Source organism: Podarcis vaucheri, assembly GCF_965113315.1.
Source record: "Podarcis vaucheri genome assembly, chromosome: 12".
NCBI lineage: Eukaryota > Metazoa > Chordata > Lepidosauria > Squamata > Lacertidae > Podarcis > Podarcis vaucheri.
In genome coordinates this window covers 16722496-16747852 of record NC_138750.1, presented here as the reverse complement: position 1 = coordinate 16747852, position 25357 = coordinate 16722496, and the positions used below count along the sequence as shown (strand labels likewise).

The window sequence follows — 25357 nt, the reverse complement described above, 5'->3', positions numbered from 1 at the left end:
AACCATCCCATCTGTGTCACCACACTTCATTGGGCTTGGACTTTTGACTCAGCAGTACAAGGAGCAATACATCAGACTTATTTACAGCAAATGGGCTCCTGTATCTGCAGAAATGGTTGTGTGACTTCTTCTGGATTGTGGTTTTTACATGCCAATAATCGAGCCACGAAATATCACACAGGTTGCTCGGAAACAGCCATTGGACTAATTTACCATTCTCATCCTTATTGGCATCACTTGGATTTTACCCCCCAGATTTTTTTTTCTCCTCCCTCAGGAGTCCTGCCCTATGATGTGTTCCCCTGAGCATGTACAGAGGGCTGTCTTGGAACTATTGTGGACTCTTGGCAAGGGAGGGGGTGAGGGGATTTTAGTGTGTTCAAGTTGTTTCATTTTTGTGCTTTGGCATGGTTCCCGGACAGAAAGCAAGTTGCAATATGGTTTTTTAGCAAGGCCTCCGAAGACAATGGGCTCTGTTCTCGACCTTGTTGCAAGCTTTTTAGTTACAGCAAGCGGAATATGCTTGGCTAGTGCCTTTAGCTGCTGAGAAAAATGATTTTGAAAAGCTTTAAAAAGCTTTGAGTTGTTTTTTGTTTTTTTGGTGGTGGTATTCTAGCATTCCAGTAAATGCTTCATGTAAGATTAGCAATAATATGAAGGATGATCGTATAAGTTCACCCCCAGTTTTTTTTTATCGCTTGTAAAAATAGTGCCTTATTGTTTTCGTTTTAATCATAATAGCAAAAAAAATTTAGGTCATTATCCATATTGTAATTGGACCTATGAGTATGTTAATGGATCTTCTTGTTTTCTTAATGTTACAACTATGAGTGATAGGCCAAAAGTTTTAGTTAATAATGTCACAACCTACATGACTTATGACCAACAGGCTGCGTGTACAGATTTTTATGTTTGGTTCAACTGGATGAGAAAGAGCAGTAAATCTACATGTTTGCTTCAATCTGATTTATGGTTATTTTGTGGCACAAGGGCCTACAAAGAAATCCCCTTTGCCTTTTCTGGAACCTATACTCTAGGAATATTGATACCCCTGATAGATAAGCTCCCAGAGGTTCGTTTGCGTAACAGAAGGGAAGTATAATCACCTATTTCTCATTATACAGGAACAGCCATCTCTAGATCCCCTTTTCCCTCTTTAGGTGTAGGGATGAATTACCGTGATTTGCATAGACTGGCAAACTGGATTGAAGCCTTGTTTAATTCTACTATCTTGGCTTTAAAAATGATTAACACAGAAATGTCAGAAATAAGAGAAGTTGTTTTATAAATTTTTTATGCTTTAAATGTAATCCTTGCCTCTAAAGGTGGAATTTATGCCTTAATTCATTCTCATTGTTGTATGTATATAACTGATCAATCAACCAATATATCCGCTATTATTGATTATATGGAACAAATGATAGCCCATAATCCTTTGAATCCACCTGAAGGTTTTGATCCATGGGACTGGTTATTTTCTTGGTTACCTAATAGATTATGGTTAAGAAAAATATTATTGATTGTAATTGCATGTATTGTTGGTTTTATTATGGTGTGTTATTGTATTCAATGCTTGCTTTTTTTTGATTTCCCAATGTACTGCATGGTGGTATCGACCACGGCCCACCACACAGATTACAAGGGGAATTTATGTTGCAAAATATAAACGCTTAAGTAATGGGAATGCGACTTTGATTAAGGGCCCCTCTTATAATATAAACAAGAAAAGAGGGCATGTGGGAAAATGATTGCTTGTACATAAGAGCATGAGCAGAGTTCTTATTATTGCAGAGTGATTTTACAGCACGAGATATTGTTAAGAGCATGATGAGCGCGTGAACACCTCATGCTAGACTAAATGATTGGCTCACGTAGCATAACACTCTCTTTGTTTGTGGGCAAGGGCAAGGTTGCATTCCTTTTGATTGTTACTTTGTTGAGTACGGGACAGAACAAGCGCTGTGCTGGAGGAGAGAGGATGAATTATTTTCACTGCGCACAATAAACATTGCACGGCAAAAGCCAAAGCTTTTTCTTCAAGTCATCTTGGTGTGAGACTGATTTTCTTACTGATGTCGAGCTGGTTCTCGACACCATAGCAAGCACCCTGATATAACAGCTCTCCCCCTTCCCTTTTTTGCGTACGAGGGATGCACCGCTTCTAAGATGGTGTTTGTCATCTATACTCTTTATTTACAAATAATATTTTTAATGCAGTTAATTGGGGTCCTCTTTTAAAGCAACGTTTTAAATCGATCAGACTATTTTAGTCAAATAATACCTCCTATTTATTATCAGGTGTGGAAAACTGCCTGATACATAGGTGTTTCAGAAAAGCTTATCTTGAATATCTTAAACTGAGTATTTTAAGCTAATCTTCTGGCACATACAAACACAATCCATTCTCTCTCTGTTGATGAGGTTCATATATGTATGGTGGGTTTTTCTTCAATGTATGTTTTAGCTTACAAACTAAAATGTAAAATAGAGTATTATAACTGACCAGTTTGTTGATTCTTTGTTATGTTCCCACCACACAACCTTGATTCCTTAGCAATTATGTCAGGAACTTTTGCTCACTTCCTGTATCTTATTTTTCTTTTCAAAAGGTGAAGTATGAATGCCTGTCTGATGAAATCAAAATAGGGGATTATTACTTGAGATTGCTGTTGGAAGAAGATGAAAGTGAAGACAGTGGAGCGATAAAGAAATCGTGAGTTACTATTAACTTAATATTCCCTCTGAAATCTTAATTTTCTGCATAATAAACCTTTTGTTCTACCTTTTTCTTCCTACAGGTATGAATTTTTCAATGAGTTGTATCACCGTTTCCTGCTCACTCCTAAAATAAGTATGAAATGCCTCTGTTTGCAAGCCTTGGCCATTGTTTATGGAAGATGCCACGAGGAGATTGGCCCGTTTAGCGACACTAAATATATTATAGGGATGTTGGAGAGGGTAAGCATTTTTTAAATTACAGCATACAATTTGGGAGAGCAGAGCAGGCATATTGAAGTTTGTTTTTTTGGAATTTCAGTTAACAATGCCATGTGGCCATTGGACTAAGAGGACTAGACTAGTCCCCTAATTGTTCCCATGGTGCCTCGTTCCCAAACCCCAGGAAGCTTCTGCCTGACTTAGGGAGGGAGGTGCAATGCTCACAGGCGTGACATCAGCCCCCCCCCCCAATTGCCCTTACAAGCTGGTGTTTCTTGCCCTAACTGTTCCCTTACGAAAAAATTCACCGCACGCCACTGATTGCTCTGGTGAGATGTCATGGTTTAATTCTAGCCTCCTCTGAGTTTGACCTGTTTCTCCCCGCTCCAACATAACTTGGGGGAGTTTCAGAAACTCCTGCTGAACTCTGACTCTCTTTTTTTGGTCTGAATTGGGGTTTGTGCTATAACGCTATGCTTTAAAACCATAGTTAGTGTTGAAGCCAAACTTCAACAAAAGATTCTTGTGGGAGAGTCTGGGAGAAAACTAGGCTTGTTCACAATAATGCTACTTCTGAACATGGTCAGTGACCTATGGTTTGTCCTTCAGACTTGCACTTGAACAAAGTTTTTTTTAAAAAAAATACTTATTTTGAGAATTTTATAATTTGCTGAACCTTTCTGAGTTACTTTAGAGTGGATGTGATTAACTGTAGCATTTGCACCTTCAACTTTTAAGGAAGCTAAACAAACCATGTAAACTTTTAAGTATAAAAAAATGACAACTAGCTTTTCGTGTTCTGCCTGGTCAAGTGGCACATCTGTGTTGATCCTTTTTTGACGGTTACACTTTAGACTTGCGAGCAGTAAAATAAAGGAGCTAAAATGGTACATTTTGGAGAGCAATCCCTACAGTTGCTTCAGTTCTGGTTTCAGCTCTAGATCTGCTTTGCTTTTGTGCATCCATGTTTTAGTAGATCACTTTCTAGCACTGATAAGAGGATAATTGCGCCTTCAACATAGCAGCATATTTAATCTTAAATTAATGATAACATTGTAGCACATTTTCAGACTTTTTCCTATTATTCCTGTATTTTTCTCTAGTGCACTGATAGACTTGAGCGGGACCGATTGATAGTGTTCCTAAACAAGCTGATTCTCAACAAGGTGAGCAACCTCACATTTCTGCATAAATTGTGCCATTTTTAATAAATTTAAATACAGTGGTACCTCAGGTTAAGTACTTAATTCGTTCCAGAGGTCCGTTCTTAACCTGAAATTGTTCTTAACCTGAAGCACCACTTTAGCTAATGGGGCCTTCTGCTGCTACTGCGCAGCTGGAGCACGATTTCTGTTCTCATCCTGAAGCAAAGTTCTTAACCTGAAGCAGTATTTCTGGGTTAGCGGAGTCTGAAGCGTATGTAACCTGAGGTACCACTGTACGTGCACAGCAGCATTTATTTGTAGCTTGGGGTGCTCATAAATGCCTCCTTCTCCAAACATCTTGTCACTCTCTTTCATTTGTGTTATGGAATTGGAGGAGATACTACAATTTTGATCAAAAACCATGTCATTAAAATGTTGAATTGCTGAGAGGATATTGCATGTCTTACAAGGAGATAATAATAAGAATGATTTTCTCATTTATACCCCGCCCATCTGGCTGGGTTTCCACAGCCACTCTGCGCGGCATCCAGCAAAATGTAAAAAATAATAAAATGTCAAACATTAAAAACTTCCCGATACAGGGCTTCCTTCAGATATCTTCTAAAAATTGTGTTGTTCTTTATCTCCTTGACATCTGATGGGAGGGTGAGGGTGCCACTGTCGAAAAGGCCCTCTGCCTGGTTCCCTGTAACTTCACTTCCACCTAACATTTTCCTTATTTCACAAAGGATACGATACTTTTGGTTGGAAAATTGTAAGCCACTCTAGTTTGTCACCCTTTGAATCACTAATATTGAACAGAAAGGCCTATAAAAGTCACACCAATTATTTATTTGGTATTTGCTATTAATCCACCCCTCTGCAATCTAGGAATCATTTGCCCAACGTGGGGTTCCAACCCATGACCCTGAAATTAAAAATCTCATGCTCTACTGACTGCGCTACCCCAGCTGTCAGTCCACTGGCTTTAAGAAAGTATTTTAGATGTTTCATGGACAAACACAGTTCATATGTATGTTTTTTATTTTACCTGTCCTGATCTTTTAAGAGATAGGCTCAGCTAAAAATCCCAAATCCATAAAATAAATTCTATTCTTGTATTAAGGAATAAGGTAAAAATAGACATCAAGGGTGGTCCCCCCCATTAAAATAGATAGCTATGGCTCTTAGAATATATCTGTGATTTTTATAAGTGTGTGCTAATTTTAAAGGTTCTGATGTATTTGTTTGTACATCAGTTTATGTATTTGTGTGTATTAGTGTCATTAAGTAGCCTGTCTGGGTAATTGTGTAGCATGAAGTTAATGGATTATGCTGAACTAAATCACTTAATCTTGTATCTTATGTTACAGTTGAACACACGTGACCATTGTTTTCCCTTTCTTGCAGAAAAATGTCAAGGAGCTCATGGATTCAAATGGCATTCGGATCCTCGTGGACCTCCTTACTCTTGCCCATCTGCACACAAGTCGGGCAACCGTGCCGTTGCAAGTAGGGCATCTTTAATTTCTTTTCCTTCCATGTATATAATTTAGGAGTGGGTTATTAAAAAGCTCCTTAGCCATATTGTAGTTTCTATGAAATAAGCTTCAAATCGAAGCATTTAGCGCTGTGAAAGTAGTTCATATGTGTGTTGTTTCTGACTCTAAATGGGGTTGTTGTTTTTCATTTTTAAGAGCAATGTAATTGAAGCATCACCTGATATGAAGAGAGAGAGTGAAAAAGAGTGGTACTTTGGCAATGCAGACAAAGAGAGGAGTGGTCCATACAGCTTGAACGAGGTAACTTTTCAAGTGTCGGTTGCGCCTTTTGAGTCAAAGGTAACGAACACAAAAAGCACAACGTTGTTCGAGCAACCTTCCTCACTCTGGTGACCCTCAAATATTTGGGGCTCTCGCCCCATCAGTCCCATCCAACGTGGCCAATGATCAGGGAGTTTCAGAGCAGGTTGAGAAAGGCTGTGTTAAAGCATGCCCCATAACACTTGAGGAAAGGATGTGCTTATAGATATATCTCATTTGGTCATTGTTGTTCTTGGGAATTTCAGCTTCCACAATTAACAGGTATAATTTCAGAGCCAGCACATGCTGTGTGGTTTGTATGGTTTGCTTTGGAGGGGAAATGTCCCACTTCTTGGTTGACAATTCCCTAAAGGTGGGGCACCTCCTATTAATCCCTTCATTTGCGTCTGCAGAAGTGGGAGAATTTGACAAAGAATGGCTGGCAGGTTGTGCCAAATGGATGTTACCATTTCTTCCTGACTGGCTTTTGGGGTTTTTTTGTACTGCACATTTGCTAGCAACTGCTTTTTAAAAACTTAGTCCTCTTAGTCATTTGGCACTATTTGCATTGCAAATGTCTTCCATTTGTGGCCTCAGCGGATCCATAACCTGTTTGATTGCCCATTTTGGTTGGGTCAAAAGTTCTTAGGTTTGCTAAAATTCTGTAGTGCCTTGATATGATATCCAGGGATAGGTTGTTTAAAGGGTATGGTATTGTCGGAACGAAAGTGCCTTCAGCACAACTTCCTAAAGACATAGTTTAAAAGCCTTACGCCAAAGAATAAACGGACATAAATCTGACATCAAGAATCACAAAACAGAGAAACCAGTAGGAGAACACTTCAATCTCCCAGGACATTCTATACAAGATCTCAAAGTAGCTGTTTTACTACAAAGGAATTTCAGAAATAGACTGGAAAGAGAAGCTGCTGAATTGCAACTCATTACCAAACTTAAAACCATGGAGAGACCTGGTCTGAACAAAGACATTGGATTCTTATCTCATTATACATGACTTAGCCATTTTTCACCCTCTCACCCCTTGCCTTTTCCTGTAAGACCTATTGCAGTCGTTAAGAGTCGTCAACAGGCTCATCTCAGCTATCTGCCAATCTCCCATTCCCACCACCCTTCTGAGTAATACCCCTCCCCACCTTCTCACTATACAGAAGGATCTGGCAACTTCTGTTTCAGTGTATCTGAAGAAGTGTGCATGCACACGAAAGCTCATACCAAGAACTAACTTAGTTGGTCTTTAAAGTGCTACTGGAAGGAATTTTTTTTTGTTTAAAAGAGACAACTGCATTATGGCTTTCTGTTTTCTCTGTGGCAATCCATTCCTAACATAGATGCAGGAACTGTGGACCAAAGGAGTATTGACTTCCAAAACCAGGTGCTGGGCCCAGGGCATGGATGGATGGCGTCCGCTGCAAGTTATCCCTCAGCTGAAATGGTGTCTACTTGCCACTGGGCAAGCTGTGCTGAATGAGACGGACCTTGCTACACTTATCCTCAACATGCTTGTCACAATGTGTAGCTATTTCCCCAGTAGGTAAGGTGTAAACAAAGAAGTGGGGTGGGGGGGAGTTGGGAAGGTGGGGGGTTGGACTAGAAGATCCTTGGGGTCCTTACCAACTCTACAATTCTGTGGTTTTCTTTTCACGCAAACACCCATAGCCTTTATTCACCCCCTGCACAGTTCCATCGACCTGAGGAGGTCTGTATCAACCACTTTGAGGGTAACCCTGTTTTACAGTACAGTGGTACCTCGGGTTGCATACGCTTCAGGTTACATACATTTCAGGTTACAGACTCTGCTAACTCAGAAATAGTACCTCGGGTTAAGAACTTTGCTTCAGGATGAGAACCGAAATCGTGCTCCAGCGGTGCGGCAGAAGGAGACCCCATTAGCTAAAGTGGTGCCTCAGGTTAAGAACAGTTTCAGGTTAAGTACGGACCTCTGGAACGAATTAAGTACTTAACCTGAGGCACCACTGTACCAGCTGGCCATTGTGCACTTCAAACGCTGATTAGGGAAACTTCTTCCCTTTCAGAGACCAGGATAATGCCATTATAAGGCCTTTGCCCAGAGTGAAGAGGCTCCTTTCTGACAGCACTTGCCTTCCTCACATCATTCAGGTAAGCTGATCTGCAGTCTGAACGTCAAGATTTAGATGGCTTGCTTTTCAGCATATTTTGCTTTTTGAAAAGAGAAGAAATCTTGGAACTTTGATGGGGAGCAGTATCCCTGATCTGAAATGCACAGTGTAAAACCATGTTAAGTTGTTGTTTTTTTGCATTGCAGCTGCTGCTGACCTTTGATCCCATTCTTGTTGAGAAGGTGGCCATATTGCTTTTCTACATCATGCAAGACAACCCCCAGTTACCTCGCCTTTACCTCAGTGGAGTATTCTTCTTCATCATGATGTATACCGGTTCCAACGTGCTCCCCGTTGCAAGGTGAAAGCAATAAATGTTTAGCATCTGTTGTATGTTTACTTAAACATAGAGTTTCACACCAGCTAAGTGTGAATGCAAGGATATGGCATTCGTTTCTGAGAGATTTTAAGTCATAAAATCACTTTACACTTTTCGTCTCTGGACCACCTTAAAGAAACCAGGCTACATTGTGTAATGGTGATAGTGAGGGGTCGTTTGATGAAGAGAGAGTCCCTAGGGGCTGTATTTAGTGCTAGATGGCCAGTGAGAGCCCAAGAATCAGACGGGTTAGAGGGCAGGTGCAAGTTTTATAGTCCCATTAACCTGCATTCTGAGCTCATGCCATTGAGCTAAAAGTATATATGAATTATTTTCTAGGTTTTTGAAGTATACACATTCAAAGCAGGCCTTCAAGTCTGAAGAGGTAAGCAGCAATTAATATTACCAAAGAAACTGGCAATGCTCCAACAAAACAAGTCAATACCATGTATGCGCTAAGTATAAGCATTTAAACAGAGAAAATGTCTGGGGGGTCTTGTTGCTATCTGAAACAACTCTCTCTCTTCAGAATGTGCTGGATCCTTTTAAAAGGCAAATTGACAAAAGTTTGTTGCGCTATTAGCTACACCATGTTTAACCAAACAGTTGGAAATATGTAACTGAATTTAGCGTTAGGAAGTTTTGGTGGAGATGAATGTGGAGACAACTCTTAAGCGTTAAATGCATTGGTTAGTTGTGCTGCAATGTGATTGTGGAGGCAAGCCACAGAGCAGTTTGTAGTTGTAGGAGTTGAAATTCCTTGAGACCAAGACAGCAATGCTGTACTCACTCACTGCTGGGTACACATGCACAGTGGTACCTCGGGTTAAGTACTTAATTCGTTCCGGAGGTCCGTTCTTAACCTGAAACTGTTCTTAACCTGAAGCACCACTTTAGCTAATGGGGCCTCCTGCTGCTGCCGCACCGCTGGAGCACGATTTCTGTTCTCATCCTGAAGCAAAGTTCTTAACCCGAGGTAGTATTTCTGGGTTAGCGGAGTCTGTAACCTGAAGCATATGAAACCCGAGGTACCACTGTACGGCAAGGGCAATAAACCTTCAGGCTCGTTCCATTCACTTCTGGGCAGCCTTGCAGGGCCCACATACCCCAGGGGGGGGGGGCAGACCAGATGCAGAGAATCTGGCTTTTATAGCAGACTGTATCCCATCCATGGAAAAGTCAGAGGCTTTTCCTTCTCCTATAAAGGCATTCTCATGGTTCAATGACACATTCCAGCCGGGGAAGAGTACTGGGGGTCGGGGGTGTAGGGGTTTTAGACCAAGACAGTGCTTGGTGCGGCCTATATAGCCCAGGACCCTCATACTTATGGGATCGCCTTCTGGTATGCCCCGTGGAGGACCTTACGGTCCACAAATAATATCTTGGAGGTCCTGGGCCTCGAGGTTAAACTGGCCTCAACCAGGGCCAAGGCCTTTTCATCTTTGGCCCCAGCCTGGTGGAACGCTCTATCGCAGGAGACCAGCACCCTGCGGGACTTGACATCCTTTCACAGGGCCTGCAAGACGGAGCTGTTCCACTTGGCCTTCGGTCTGGGCCCAGTTGACTCCCCTCTATGGACCCTGTAAGTTACCCCTTTGGCTCTTTTATCACCTCATGTGGGACCAGCATGGATAGCTGGTCCTGATGAATACTTGAGTTTCCCGACCCCTATAGTTGTAATTTATGGGCAGTCATTTAATTTTATCCTGATTCTAATTTTTGTTTGATTGTGTTTTAATGTATTTGATGTTAGCTGCCCTGAGCCCAGTCTTAAATAAAGTATAAATAAAAATTTACTTACTTACTTACTTACTTACTCTGGAGAGGGTGGAATAAAGAGGCATGAAGGGCCGCCTTTGGACTCTGCGCCTGAGGCTCCTAACTCTTGATATATTTCAAGGGGGTTGGACTAGATGGCCCTCAGAGTCCCCCTGCCAACTCTGTGATTCTGCAAGTTGTGCTGCATATAGTGGCTTGTGAAAATTAATACCTCCATTATCACAAAAGCAACTGGTAAAGACGTGCAAAAGCGTGTTCATTTCATTTTCACACTTACATCCTGACAACTTTTTTTTTTAGATGAAAGGGCAAGATATAGTTCAGAGAAGCATTCTTGGACACATCCTGCCGGAAGCTATGGTGTGTTACTTGGAAAACTATGAACCAGAAAAATTTTCTGAAATTTTTTTGGGCGAATTCGACACTCCAGAAGCTATTTGGAGCAGTGAAATGAGGTAATTTGATTTATACACTTCCAGCAAAAGAAGTGGGTTCCCCCCCATTAATATTCCCCCCCCCTTTTTTCAGTTTGCTGACTGTAATTAAATTCATCTGATATCTTTGTGACTTGCCACAGATAACAAGGTTTAATGGTTTAGTGATCTGGAAGAAAGTTAGCGATTGTTTGCTTCAAAATGCCTTTTGCAATTCACAGGCGCCTTATGATAGAGAAGATTGCTGCTCATCTTGCGGACTTCACCCCTCGTCTTCAAAGTAACACAAGAGCGCTTTACCAGTACTGCCCCATACCGCTAATCAACTATCCTCAGCTGGAGAACGAGCTGTTTTGTAACATCTATTACCTCAGGCATCTTTGTGATAAACTTCGGTTTCCTGACTGGCCAATTAAAGACCCTGTAAGTTAAATGTCTTGCACTCTTCCTCAATCTGCAGCAAAGCAGAATTGAAAAATAAAAAGGGGGAATGCGAGAGCCATGACTGCTTTACTGGCATCTTGAGTGTGCCATGATCTTAACAGTTCTGTTTTAAAGTATACACTTTCAAAGCCAGTTAAGTTTAAACAAGGAGTGTGTTCAATGTGGTGGGGATGTAAGAAAGCTAAGGGATATTGGGAGATGATATACACAGAAATAAAAAAGATGCTAAGGTTGACATTCCCCCCCCCCAAAAAAAAACCCCCGAAATGTTTTTTTTGGGGTATGATAGAGGGTGAGATACCTAAGAATGCATTAAATCTTGCTCTTTATGCAACTGCTGCGGCCAGAATAGCCGATGCACAAATGTGGAAGGATAAAAACAGTCCAGCAAAATAGGATTGGCAGAATAAGTTAATAGAATATGTGGAGTTAGTGATGCTGACTGCAAAGATAAGAAACCAGGATGAACATACCATAAGAGAGGAGTGGGAAAACTTTGGAGATTGTTTAAATAATTATAAGTTACATGTATCCCAAGTAGGACTAGATCGATGAACAGCAGCTAAATCAATTAGAAGGTAGAGAAAGATATGTATCACAACTAAGAGTAAAAGAGAACCCATGGGAGGGCTGGGGTGGGAAAGTTGAATAATGTATTATTATTATTTTTTTATTGAGTATATATACCGCCCTATACCTGGAAGTCTCAGGGTGGTTCACAGAAAAGATCACAGCATATATAATCAGAATAAAAACGAGGATAATGAAGATTATTGTGAAATGGATGTACCAATTTACTGTTAAAGCATCAATGAAATTAAAATAAATAAAGGAGTATGTTCAAATTTTCAAATATAACAGATAAAACTCCTATATTGTAGGTTTTCTAATAGAGAGGAGGGCCTAGGTGGCTGAGTAATAGCAGCTATCTCCCCCTTCCTCTCCCTCACCCCCACCCCTGGAAGATCTGGAAGTTACATTAGAAGAACTCATTTGGAATTTTCTGTCTCCCCACCACCCTGCCCAGGTTAAACTCTTGAAAGATACCCTAGATGCTTGGAAGAAGGAGGTGGATAAGAAGGCGCCCACAATGTCAATGGATGATGCTTATGAAGTTCTCCATCTCCCAAAGGGACAAGGACAGTAAGTTATGTGCTCTTCGGTTCCACTGACATTTTAATATAAACGACTCTTACGTTGTGTATCTTGCATCATTTAAACTTAGTTGCCCTCTGATTAAGTTCTAGAACCGGAAAAACAGCTAGTATGGCTGAAGCTTTGTACAGGAACGATAGTATAGTGGTTCAGCATTGGAGCACCTCTATTTCAGACCAGCCTGACCTATTGATTTGGAGGCATATCGGTTAACTAAAGCGCAGGAGCCCACATAGCAGTGTGCAGAGAGGATTGGGGGGGGGGAATCCAGTTTCCAAGACCGGATTGCCATAATAGTTTACACAGGCCTTGCTATTGTCACATCGGCAGTGCTGAAAAGTCACTGAAAATGCACCATTAGCGCTGCCACCCCTACTCAGCATTAAATAAGAGACAAACTGGCCTAGATCTTATAGATAACATTTGTAGCTAACTCATAAAATGTGCTTTGGAAAGTGACCTAAAATCTGCCATTCAAAATAACCTCTGCCAGAGTTTAGTCTGAAATCTATGTTACATTTTTTCCCCCTGACCGAATGACAGCATATTGAATCCTAGGTAAGCAAATTCTTTATGTATCTGACAGGCACGATGAGAGCAAAATCAGGAAGGCTTATTTCAGACTGGCCCAGAAATACCACCCTGACAAGAATCCAGAAGGTCGAGTAAGTGCTATGTATTAAATATATATTATGCCTATAGGATGTATTGGGTCTGGTCTGGTATCTGAGCACAGGCTCTCTACTGTATACATGGATCTAGCCCAGTTACTGCAGTGGGGGGAGCAGGTTCAAGTGTGCATTTGTTCAAATGTGCAGAGTCACTCCTTTTATGTCATCAGGACTGCCCATTTATGCACAAATTCCTGCATAATAGAAGTGCAACTGTTTGTTTGCTAAAGCTCTTAAATATATACATTTTTACATCAGAAAAGGGAAACAATTTTGAGTTATGGACCCCATTACATTCCAGTAGTGGAAGTTGCCAGATCCACACACAATCAGTCTGTCTGTCTGTCTCTCTCTCTCTCTCTCTCTCTCTCACACACACACACACACACACACACCCCACACCCCTACACCTTTTCCCCATGGTAACAGAGGCATATATTTCCTTTTAGTAACTCCATTCAAGTTTCACCTTCCATTTTCTTGTGGGGGGGAAATAGCTCTCCCAATGCCCCTTTTATCTGTCCTTTCTGTGCAAATGTGGCAAAGCTCTGTAATCCCATCAGAAGAATGTAAATGAAGTCAGCACATCGCTGAACTGGAAGCCCTTAACTGCAACTGTTTTAAGCCCCAAACTTCATAATGTAATTGCATGCCCAAAATTGTATGGACTATTAGCACATCTGCCAGGAATACAGGTCTGTTAATTTCTCCCTCTGCTTTGATCTGATTGTGAGGGAAGAAGTCGCAATTACACAATTTGCACAACTTCAAAGACCCTTTCCCTTCCTGCTGTACAACTTACGGTTGGGAGGGGAAATCTGACTGCAGGTCTCATCCCTTCTTTACATTAAGTAATCCTTAGCCAAATACTGGAATATTGTGTACGATGCTGTCTGTACACGTGGCTGTTCTGAATAGGTTGTACTTACGTTTCTTGTTAACTCTGTTGTTCTTCTGTGTGTCTATGTGTAGGACTTTTCATAGAAGAGTATGGAATAAAAGTCAGAAAAACTTTAAAATAAGCTCAAAATTAGAACCGTGTCTTTGAAGATTATGTAGTAGAAGACAGTCTTTCTCGAAAATCCTGGCCTGTTTCTTTTGCAACATCAGCTGATTTATTTTGAGATTGGATTCATATCTGCTTCCTTACATGCATTGTATTTGCAGGATATGTTTGAAAAGGTGAATAAAGCGTATGAGTTTTTGTGTACAAAGTCAGCCAAAGTGGTGGATGGTCCAGATCCTGAGAATATAATTCTAATTTTGAAAGCTCAAAGCATCCTTTTCAACAGACACAAAGATGGTAATTATACTTAGCACCTGAAGACATAATTTTGTTTTGTAAAATACTAAATCTCATTTATGTGTTATTGAAAACTTTGGGCTTATTTGGGAGCTCACTGATTACAACCGATACAAATCCTGTGGCAAACGATCAAGCTCTACCTTCTCAGGTGCATCACCTTGGTTTCATTGGAGAGTGGATTTCTGAAGGAGGGGAGGCCCCTGTACTTCTGGAGGCTACAGTCAAGCCCAAAATGGACATTTCTTTGAATGCAGTGAATACTCTTTTTCCAGCAATTTAAAATCAACCAGTCTCCACTGATTAATAGGTGGACCTTTGTTGGTAGAAAACCTAGGATTTGTTCTAAAGCAGAAAGTCTGCATTCAAAACAGAGCCTTGAGATTCTATTTTCCAAATGTTGCTCTGATTCACCTGTATACTTTCTGAGGAGCTGCCCAGAATTTTGGGGAATTCAACCTTGTTCAATACTTGTTAGGAGCTAATTTGTTTAGTGCATTCTGTGTTACACTTCTCCTTTCTCCTGTGTTGTTGGCCTTTGAAGTAAGAAACCAGAAAATAATTTGTTTGGTACAGAGTAAGTGTCACCATGAGACTGATTCACATGTGAATGTTAATTCTTGGCATTCTTTTCTTTTCAAGATTTGAAGCCTTATAAATACGCAGGCTACCCCATGTTGATTAAGACAATCACAATAGAAACTTCAGACGACCTCTTGTTCTCCAAAGAATCTCCCCTGTTGCCTGCTGCTACTGAGTTAGCTTTCTACACTGTCAACTGCTCGGCACTTAATGCAGAAGAACTAAGAAGAGAGAATGGTATTGAGGTAGGCTCAAAATCCTCCTGTGGGTTGTGTTTTGCAGAGAGTGAGTTTTATTCTTTGCATCCTTTCTATTAAGCTTTGGTTTGCAAAATGCATTTTAATAACCCTTTTTGGCTGGGTGTTGTCTGCAAAACCAGCTTTCCCTCGTGTTTTCTAGCTATCTGTAAGTACATCTCAGAACTGCTGTTGCTGACTATTCTGTAAGCTTGCATAACCAATGCTGAATATTTCATGTCTTTGGCTTAATTTGCCTAAGAATAAGCAAGTAGATTGTTATTAAAAAACACAAATATTAACTTCTAACTAATATCAAGCAAAAGAAACAATAACTGGGCTTCTAAGAAATGTTGCTAATATTACACCAGATAATTTCAGATTATTGGTTTGGCTTAGAATACTTGAACTTCTCTTTCTCTAACAAGTAGGCATTTGAAGTATTAAAGTTTACATTGTGGCTTTAAAATGGCATCCAAAAATTTGTAGAGAAATATTTGCTAAATGAGAACAATCGTTTCAACTTTTGCTGCTGACAGTGTTCAGGGGGGAAAAATGTCTTTTCTATCTCCACAGATTCTGCAAGAGGCTTTTAATCGCTGTGTTGCTGTCCTGACACACTTTAGTAAGCCAGATGATATGTCAGTTCAGGTAAGTGTACAGAATAATCCAGTAATGGAGGATTTAGCATATGTGTGAATGTGAACTAAAATGTGAACTGGCCATAGGAGACCATATTTGGGCAACTGTTCAAACTATTTACACTAACATACTTCTCACATCATATTAAAACTGTAGATAAAATAAACTATGGTTTAATGTGAATAAGAACAAACCTTGGCTACCTGCTTGTGGTTGGTTTGGAGAGAAACAAACCACCAGTCCAGGCTCGGATAACACAAGAAGCTATGGCTTATTTTTGGTGGTATAGCAGCAACAGGGAAGGAAGAAAGCACCTGCAATTTCAGTGGTGCGTACCAGCATTCTGCTTATTCTCATTAAAGCATAGTTTCTTTTAACGATGGAGATACCAAAGACTGAACCTGAGAACTTCCACATACAAAATGTGCACCTTACCGTTCTTCCGTTTTGCCACAGCCCGTTTCTGGTGCCAACATTAAAGGTAAAGAGTACAGGGACCCCTGACCATTAGGTCCAGTCGTGACCAACTCTGGGGTTGCGACGCTCATCTCGCTTTATTGGCCGAGGGAGCCGGCGTACAGCTTCCGGGTCATGTGGCCAGCATGACTAAGCCGCTTCTGGTGAACCAGAGCAGCGCACAGAAATGCTGTTTACCTTCCCACCGGAGTGGTACCTATTTATCTACTTGCACTTTGACGTGCTTTCGAAGTGCTAGGTTGGCAGGAGCAGGGACCGAGCAATAGGAGCTCACCCCGTCGTTGGAATTCGATCTTCCAATCGGCAAGCCCTAGGCTCTGTGGTTTAACCCACAGCGCCACCCACGTCCCAGGTGCCAACATTAGACACTTCATAAATTGAAAAGAAGGAACAATGCTTCACAAGACTGAAAGAAGTAATCACTTGGCAAATTACAGTGCTGTGTCTGCCTTCCAGGGAGCTCTTTATCATTCCTTTTCAACTTCTGAAGCGTGTATATTTGTAGTGCCTCTTATTATACACTGTCCCAACACCATATGACTTTGCATTTTTCACTTAATAGGTGTGTGGGCATGTAAGTAAATGTTACAGTGTGGCAGCCCAATTTGAAGACTGCAGGGAGAAAATAACTGAAATGCCAAATATCATCAAGGATCTCTGCAGAGTACTGTATTATGGCAAGGTAAGCTCTTGTATGACTCCTATCTTCCTTTTCTAGCCTCCCATTTCTGTAGAATCTCTGGAGTGTCCATTAAGTGGATGCAATCACTTGGGCCTATTGCCTTCCTTTTGAAAGCTGTAGAACTTCCTGTCAGAGCCCCAGTTCACATAAGACTTCCTGGGGCATGTAGACAGTTTTGTTTGCACATTGTCAATGGAATGTACAGACACAGCCCTTCTGTTTACCCTATTATATTCTTATTTATTCTGTTTACCCTATTCTGCAATGTGATTAAAGCACCACACTGCAGAAGCAAGAAACAAAAAGTGTGAAGAACGTGCCACTATTGCATTTTGTCATTTTTATGTCAGAAACACCGCTTGTCTCGTTCCTGCTGAACTGAAGCATTTCTCACCCAAAGCAAATGTTTTCTTTCCTACTCAGAACATTCCCCGCGTGGCTTCCCTAGGGGTCGAGTGTGTCAGCTCCTTTGCTGTGGACTACTGGCTACAGACGCATTTGTTCCAAGCTGGAGTTCTGTGGTATTTGCTCGGCTACATCTTCAACTATGATTACACACTAGAAGAGAGTGGGATTCAGAAGAGTGAAGATTCCAATCAGCAGGTAATGATAATAAGGAACTGTGAATAGACTGCTGTGCTTTAAATATATCCTGAGCAGCACTTCTGAGATGGCTGTAGGAACTTACAGTCATTATCTTAAAATCAAACACATTGCTTAATGTGCTGTGCTTTTAGGTAAAACTTTGCATGTGTGTCGTAGCCTTTTTTGTGCGGTTCAAATGACATTCTCAAGATCAGTTGTGCTTGCTTGTGCCAAGCTTTGATCCAAAGAGAAAAGGAAGTTTGAAGAAGGGAACTTCTTTAAATTCTTTAAAAAACAACAACACACCCCTCTGCAGCACCCAAAAAGCCCCTCTAGAGAGTTATAGAACCCTCCTGAATAGTGCACAGTGGGGTATAAGGAGACACAATGGCAAGTGACAGTCGCCCCAAATTGGGCAATGACATTTTTGCAAGTTGTGTCCATTTTATTTTGCGGTATTGCTTGTGAAGGAGGGGTGGTCTTGTTTCTTCATCTACTCAGGAAATCTATGCATGAGATTGATTCCCTATTTTCTGCTAACAGGAAGTAGCCAATACCCTTGCCAAGCTTAGCCTCCTTGCTTTGAGCCGTCTTGGCGGATATCTTCCCGGAGAACAAGCTACGCCTGAAAACCCAACTATCAGAAAAAGTCTTGCAGGCATGCTGACGCCATATATTGCAAGAAAACTTGCTGTGGTCAATCCTGCCGAGGTACAAGAACATTTTAATATCCACGTTAATGTTTTTCCGCTTTTCTTGACAAGTATGCTGAGCATGTAAGTTCAGTAATGGCAACAAAGAAAATTATACAGCCTTTAGTGTCTTAGAAAAGGAGTCTTGATTGAGGCACTTGCGAGCACCTTCAGTTCTGTGTGTTGCAGCCAATGGATTTTTGTTCAAGATAGTGGAGTGTTAATAGAGATGTGCTGATTCGTACAGTAGTCATCCTACTATTTCTAACTTGTCGTGTCTTTCTTGCCAGATACTAAGGGCTATTTCACATGATATTGCTGCTACAGTATTTTTGAGTGACTACTGCATATGGCAAACCAGGAATATTTGTGTGTGTGTGCACGCAAACAGAAGAGAGAAACAGTGCTTGCTGCACTCAATAGTTGCAGAATAGAGACTGTTTCAGATTACTTCGGTAGCGCTTCAAATCATAAAGTGTGCATCTAGCCAGAGCTGGAGTTTTTAAGAGCAAATTCCAAATAGACTCATGTTAAAGAATAAATAAGAGGAAATAACGTGCACATTGAGAAAGCTAGAAGGGTTACAGTGGTTTTGTAGTGGTATTAAGCTGGCCGGATGTAGATGCTGTAGAAAAAATGAAATATTCGTCTTGCATTCCAATCTGTCTTGCCATAACTGTTTCTTAACCTAGATTCTGAAAATGCTGAACAGCAACACAGAAAGCCCGTACCTTATTTGGAACAATCGGACAAGAGCTGAACTCCTTGAGTTCTTGGAATCTCAGCAGGAAAGCATGATTAAAAGAGTGAGGCACTTTTTCCTTTTTGTCGGGCTTGTTAGTTGGGAGTTTCTGAGGCAGGGAACTGAAAGAAGCAGCAAGTAATTCTTGTCGCTGCATTTTTCAGAATCATTAAACTGAGGTGTACAAAAGCCACACGGCCAGCTTCTTTTAATGTACAGTTGTACATCGGGTTAAGAACTTAATTCGCTCTGGAGGTCTGTTCTTAACCTGAAACTGTTCTTAACCTGAAGCACCACTTTAGCTAATGGGGTCTCCTGCTGTTGCCGCGCCGCCGGCATGCGATATCTGTTCTTATCCTGAAGCAAAGTTCCTAACATGAGGTAATATTTCTGGGTTAGCAGAGTCTGTAACCTGAAGCACATGTAACCTGAAGCATATGTAACTCGAGGTACCACTGTACCAGGCCACAAAAGTTTGGTGTCCTCCCGTGGGATTTATAGTTTTCATCCCCTCATTTCTCCATTTATGGTCTCATGTTGTAAACAGCATCCTTTAACAAAAGCAAATGTAAATAACTCTGATCCTAATTCGCCATCAGTGAACAGAAAGGCTCCTTCAGTTCAGACATGACCTACAACCAGGAGAGGCTCTTGGTGGCAGAGGTGGAGGAGACAGTTTTTCCTGATTCCTTTATCCCCTTTGTTGCATCTCATATTGCTCTGGAGAAGATGTTGAAGCAGCACAAGGGGCTGAGGGGTGACTTGTTTTCCCTCAGATATTTGCCCTCAATTGAGTGACCGAGAGCTCTTTCTTTGCCAGTAGTACAGCTCAGGTCTTGCTTAGCATCTTCTTCTTTTTCTTTGGCAATCACTTGTAGCTGAATATGATTGTCATACGTATTCAAGTTCTGCAGCTGGAGGTAAAAGAACAATTTCAAAACAACCTGCTTTTGGTTGGAGGATTCCTGTTGTAGCACCACACGTGTTAAAAGATCATTGAGGGTTAAAGTGCGACCTGTGCAGGAATTAGCAACAGCCATGGGAAAGGACAGAAGTAATAGATATCTTCCCAAGTGCTTGCCAACTCTCCTCCTACCTTCACCTGCTTACATTTCTAGCCTTTTCTTGCAAAGGAAATGAGAACTGAAATCAAATTCTGTCCCCGCTTCATGGCTCCAAGCTTAAAGTAGACAATTCATATTGGGGAACTGTACTGCTTTTGCATCCATTCGGCTTAATGTTTTTACTATGGGAAGCTGCAAATATATTCAATTGATTTTTACTTTCTAAAGGGTGACTGTGATAAAAGCTATGGATCTGAATTCATCTTCAGTGATCATGCAAAAGAGCTTATTGTAGGAGAGATTTTTGTTAGAGTTTACAATGAAGTCCCCACATTCCAACTGGAGGTAAGATTCTACTTCTTGTTATTTGGTGAAGTCTTTTGGTTTTAAATTGGTTAATCCCTTTTTTCTTCTTCTTTTTTGCATACCCATACGAAACATGTTAGATATTGAAGCTCCTTTCCTTGTCAAAATATAGGATGTACTAATTTGTTCTCAGTAAATCATCAACACAGCAGAAACGTTCAGAGGATCTATATCCATTCCTTCTGAATTTTGTTACATGTTTGTTATAACTCTTCGTTAAAAAATTCAAACGATGGGAAAGCAATCTTTTCAGAATGGAGTAACCCTATACTATAGAACTTCCTAGACTTTTATATAGCAGTCTTACCCTTCCTTTGTTATAATCTTGTGAGGAAGCCTTGCTACATGAAGCTGAAACACTACTGGTGATGTATCCTGATAGAGCATTTGATTGTTCATCCCTTAATTGTAAATAGTTTGTAAAATATGGATACACTGTGTTAAGAAGCAGCAACAAAAGGTTTACTTCCTATCTATCTTTTTAATTTTCCTTCTTGCTTGTTTGTTATCCTACAGCTTCCAAAATCATTTGCTGCAAGCCTCTTGGATTACATAGGCTCACAAGCCCAGTACCTTCATACATTAATGGCCATGACTCACACAGGGAAAGTGGAGTCAAACCAACATGGAGAGAGGCTCAGAAGGGTTGAGATGGCCTTGGAGGCTCTGAGAAATGTAATAAAACACAACCCAGGTAAGTGAGGCATGTTAGACACCTTAAACATTCCTGTCGAACGAAACCTCACCTTAGATTTTGGACGTTTTAGATGAATGCTTAGTGATACAGCTTATCACCAAACTAAAATGGCTGTTTAAGCTGATTAAAGTGGGTTTTTTTAATTTAAAAAATGTTTTTAAGATACCTTTGCTTGAAAGTGCTTTAGTTTAGTCCACTTTAACCATAGCATCTGTTTTTCTCCACGCAGGTTCAGAATGCGAATGCATAGGTCACTTTAAGTTAATCTTCTCCCTTCTGCGTGTCCACGGAGCTGGTCAAGTCCAACAGCTGGCTCTGGAGGTAAAAACCAAAGCGATAAAAGTTTCTTGCCATAGGAGAAAGTTCTTTACTTCGGAATATATTGTGTAGATTAGCGGTGTTCACTTTTATGACAAATGTAAGGACATTATTTTACACTCAGCCAGTAATGATTCTGATTTTGGGCTTTGTAGCTAGAGAATGGAGTGCAGGGCATCAAAATAGCTACCATACATGACTTTATACCTTCAGTTCAGAGACTATGTGAATAGTACTAAGGAATGTGCATTTAGCAGGCAGTAGAACACAATGACATTTGTCCAAATGTTCTTTCTGAAGGCAACAGTGGCAGTCTTAATCTCTTACCAGAAGTCGCATCATTTGGCAGAAGCAATGGCCCGAGTTGCCTTGGCAAAAGTGACTGATATCTTTGCACCGACACTGTTATCCAGAGTATTAAAAAACGGTTATTCCCTCGCCCACCCCTTTACACGAATATCCACTCCCCCCCCCCGGCTTACATTTCCACACCTATTTGCCTGTTCTAAGAAGCTGGCTAAGTGTCAGATTTTTGGGGGACAGGGAGTCTTTTTTCAGCCCACATGATCCCAGATAATCACAGGTCATATATCTGTCGTTACACAAATCAGATTTGGCTACCTCGCCAAGGGTAAATGAAGCCTTTGCTTTGACCTCGCTCTGAATGGGTAGGGACAGCGATGCTGGGTTGGGAAGAGATAGAGAACTAGGGTCACGGCTTTTACCTGATGGTGCTCCTTCTGTTGCAAAATTAAACTATTGTTTGAAAACAGCATTTGGTCAAATATTTTGAAAGACATTTTCTGCTATAAATATTCACAGAAAATTCAGAGTGGCCTTTCTGGAAGCAAAGCTTGAATTTATGTATCCAGTCAATATGTAGAAAATCCTTGTCTTGAAGGAATCAAGATTGACAACTAGCTGCTTCCATACCAGTCTAGCAGTTTTTATTTTATTTTATTTATTTCTTTCACAGGTGGTGAACATAGTGACTAGTAACCAAGAATGTGTAAATAATATTGCAGAAGCAATGGTTCTTTCCAACTTACTAGCCCTCCTACATTCACTACCTTCAAGTACGTAGAGCGTGAGTTTACTTATTCAGTGACAAAAATACACGTTTAGAAAACTCTTTAGATACCAAAAGATAAACTCCTCCCCCCCCCCTTACAAGCGTGCATATAAAATTGTGGCTCCAACTTGGGAAGGGCATTGAGGTCTCAGGCCTGTGTAGAGACAAATATTCTCTAAACTGGAGATCTTGCCCTCTGACTTCAGATCTCTTGGGGAAATTATAGGAGGTCACTAATGAAGTAAAATCGCCTGTGTTGGGGTGTTGTCTTTGGCATTCAAAATAGATCTAGAGAAAAACCCTCAGTGAATGTTAGGTCATACTTTCAGTATGTGTTCAGAATACACCCATTTTGTGAATGAAGGCATCTTGCCACAATCAGCCCTTTGGAACTTCTTTCTCTATTAGGGACTTGCTTTTAAGGGAAAGGCTAGACCTGTGATGTTTTTATAGTATTGTATATGTATGTGATTTTTTAAATATGCATATATTTTAATTCTACTAGTGCTTAGTTCTTTGACTTAAGCTGATCTTTCATAGGATTTTTTTTTTTAAGTACCTTTGCTGACTTTGGAACTCAGTCCATGGAAGGCTTTTGTTTCGCCTCATAAACAGCTCTTTCCTGAGGGGCCAGCTAAACTAGGCAACAGTGCAGGCCCCATTGTCCAACTCTAAACAAGCCCTGTTGTGTTTTTACTTCATCTTTGCTAAACAGAGACACACAAAAGCTGGGTTTCGCTCACGGTTTTTCCTCTTGGCAGGTCGGCAGCTTGTTCTGGAAACTCTGTATGCTTTGACATCCAGTACCAAAATAGTTAAAGAGGCCATGGCAAAAGGTACAGTGAGCGCTGTTGTTCTTTGTTGAAACATTACCCAAAAGTAATGTTTCAAACTTACTGTGATTGGAAGAGGCAACAGTTCATTTGTTGTTATCTATCAGAATATTCATAGGCTGCCATAAGGCCCTCTGTTTCTCTGTCCCTTCCTAGGTGCTTTAATCTACTTACTTGATATGTTCTGCAACTCAACACATCCCCAAGTTCGATCTCAGACTGCAGAGCTTTTTGCTAAAATGACAGCCGACAAGCTGGTTGGTCCAAAGGTGAGTGTGTTTTGCTTCATTTTTGGACATTGTAACTGGTCCTTTTAAAAGCATGCTTTTAACACTAAATAGCACAATGTCTGTTAGACTTGATTTGCAACATGCTTATAAAAAATGCTGTCCAACCCTGTACTAGGAGTTAACATTACACAGGCCGTATTCATCTTTATCATCCCTTCATATGGGCTGGGAAACAAGCCATGAAGCTGCTGTTACCATGGCTTCCCATTATACCTAAGCTAGCAAACTATGATTAATAGCTTCCCAGCAAACCAGGATACATAAGCCAGCTTTGAAATATGACTTACTGCCATTCTTTATTTGGAAGCCATTAGTCATAGTTTTCCTGGTTTGGACGCAAGAGGAATTGGCGACGTCTTCCTGCCTTGGTTTTTCCACTTAACGTGAAGGGTGGGGAGAGCCAAGTGGCTGTCTGCCTGTTCGTAGCTTGGCTTCTCAGTCCAAGATCTGATTGTCTGGATGCAGCCAATGTGCATCACGTCGAATAAACAGCCCTCACGTGGTGCAAGCTTTACATTTCACTCTCTGCAAGCTACTAGTCTTGTAGAGCAACATGCTGGTTGGAAAGCATGGCAACATAAGAAGAGCCGTTCTGGATCAGGCCAGCAGCCCATTTGGCCCAGCATATAATACGCGCAGTGGCCAACCACATGCCTGTGGGAAGTCATAACCAGGAGTATAGCAGCATTCTCCCCAAATGTGAATCCCTGCAACGGGTTCCTTGAGGCATTCTGCCTCCAACAGTGGGCATAGTAGCCATTGATAGCCTTATGTAAAGGTAAAGGGACCCCTGACCGTTAGGTTCAGTCGTGGCCGACTCTGGGTTGCAGCGTTCATCTCGCTTTATTGGCTGAGGGAGCCTGTGTACAGCTTCCAGGTCATGTGGCCAGCATGACTAAGCCGCTTCTGGCGAACCAGAGCAGTGCACGGAACCACCATTTACCTTCCCGCCGGAGCGGTACCTATTTATCTACTTACACTTTGACATGCTTTCGAATTGTTAGGTTGGCAGGAGCTGGGACCGAGCAATGGGAGCTCACCCCGTCATGGGGATTCAAACCGCCAACCTTCTGATTGGCAAGCCCTAGGCTGTGTGGTTTAGACCACAGCGCCACCCGCGTCCCCTTATTCTTCATGAATTGTGAAACCTAAAATTATATTATATTATATTATATTATATTATATTATATTATATTATATTATATTATATTATATTATATTATCCATCTGACTGGGTTGCCGCAGCCACTCTGGGAGACTTCCAGCGAATTAAAACATTAAACACAGTAAGACATCAAGCATTAAAAGCATCCCTATACAGAGCTGCCTTCAGATGTCTTCTAAAAGTCAGATAGTTGCTTATTTCCTTGACATCTGATGGGAGAGCATTCCACAGGGCGGGTGCAACTACCAAGAAGGCTCTCTGCCTCGTTCCCTGTCACCTTGCAGCGAGGAAAGAGTCAGAAGGCTGCCAGAGCTGGGTCTCTGTCTGGGCTCAACAATGGGGATTCACAATGCCCATCCATCAAGTTCAGTAGTCAGCCATACAAAGGCATTCCCCACACAGGTTTAAGAATTGCTATGTGTTGATAAGGCAAATTCCTTTCAAAAACATTTTCCCCGTGCTTTGCTAGATGTCAGTATTACAAGCTGTTCATTTGATTCACTGGAAACCTTTGTTAGCGGTGACAGAATCTGCAATCTGGTGTGTTCTTTTCTAGGTTAGAATTACCCTAATGAAGTTTCTACCTGGTGTCTTTATGGATGCCATGAGAGATAACCCTGAAGCTGCTGTTCACATTTTTGAAGGAACGCATGAAAATCCAGAGTTGATATGGAATGACAACTCCAGAGAGAAAGTGTCTACAACTGTTCGAGAAATGATGCTAGAGTATGTTACAGTTGTGGTGAATAATGGTTGTACTTTTGTA

At 41.1% G+C, this 25357-nt stretch overlaps 1 protein-coding gene across 3 annotated transcripts in view; it reads left to right on the top strand.

Moving 5' to 3' along the window:
* DNAJC13 (DnaJ heat shock protein family (Hsp40) member C13) overlaps positions 1 to 25357 on the top strand; it is a 67024-nt gene that overhangs the window by 34536 nt on the left and 7131 nt on the right. For all 3 annotated transcript variants that reach the window (XR_014212403.1, XM_082192955.1, XM_082192954.1), the window contains 27 exons: positions 2610 to 2713; positions 2799 to 2958; positions 4041 to 4103; positions 5493 to 5594; positions 5780 to 5884; positions 7234 to 7436; positions 7939 to 8023; positions 8190 to 8344; positions 8702 to 8747; positions 10442 to 10596; positions 10797 to 10998; positions 12047 to 12162; positions 12761 to 12839; positions 14013 to 14148; positions 14791 to 14975; positions 15543 to 15617; positions 16648 to 16767; positions 17191 to 17370; positions 17896 to 18063; positions 18737 to 18850; positions 20079 to 20195; positions 20733 to 20910; positions 21143 to 21234; positions 22208 to 22307; positions 23065 to 23139; positions 23293 to 23405; positions 25148 to 25317. Coding sequence is in view for 2 of the 3 variants with exons in the window: in XM_082192955.1 (XP_082049081.1) it covers positions 2610 to 2713; positions 2799 to 2958; positions 4041 to 4103; positions 5493 to 5594; positions 5780 to 5884; positions 7234 to 7436; positions 7939 to 8023; positions 8190 to 8344; positions 8702 to 8747; positions 10442 to 10596; positions 10797 to 10998; positions 12047 to 12162; positions 12761 to 12839; positions 14013 to 14148; positions 14791 to 14975; positions 15543 to 15617; positions 16648 to 16767; positions 17191 to 17370; positions 17896 to 18063; positions 18737 to 18850; positions 20079 to 20195; positions 20733 to 20910; positions 21143 to 21234; positions 22208 to 22307; positions 23065 to 23139; positions 23293 to 23405; positions 25148 to 25317 (3398 nt within the window). In the remaining variant the exon portion in view is untranslated. The remainder of the gene's footprint in view (positions 1 to 2609; positions 2714 to 2798; positions 2959 to 4040; positions 4104 to 5492; positions 5595 to 5779; positions 5885 to 7233; positions 7437 to 7938; positions 8024 to 8189; positions 8345 to 8701; positions 8748 to 10441; positions 10597 to 10796; positions 10999 to 12046; positions 12163 to 12760; positions 12840 to 14012; positions 14149 to 14790; positions 14976 to 15542; positions 15618 to 16647; positions 16768 to 17190; positions 17371 to 17895; positions 18064 to 18736; positions 18851 to 20078; positions 20196 to 20732; positions 20911 to 21142; positions 21235 to 22207; positions 22308 to 23064; positions 23140 to 23292; positions 23406 to 25147; positions 25318 to 25357) is intronic.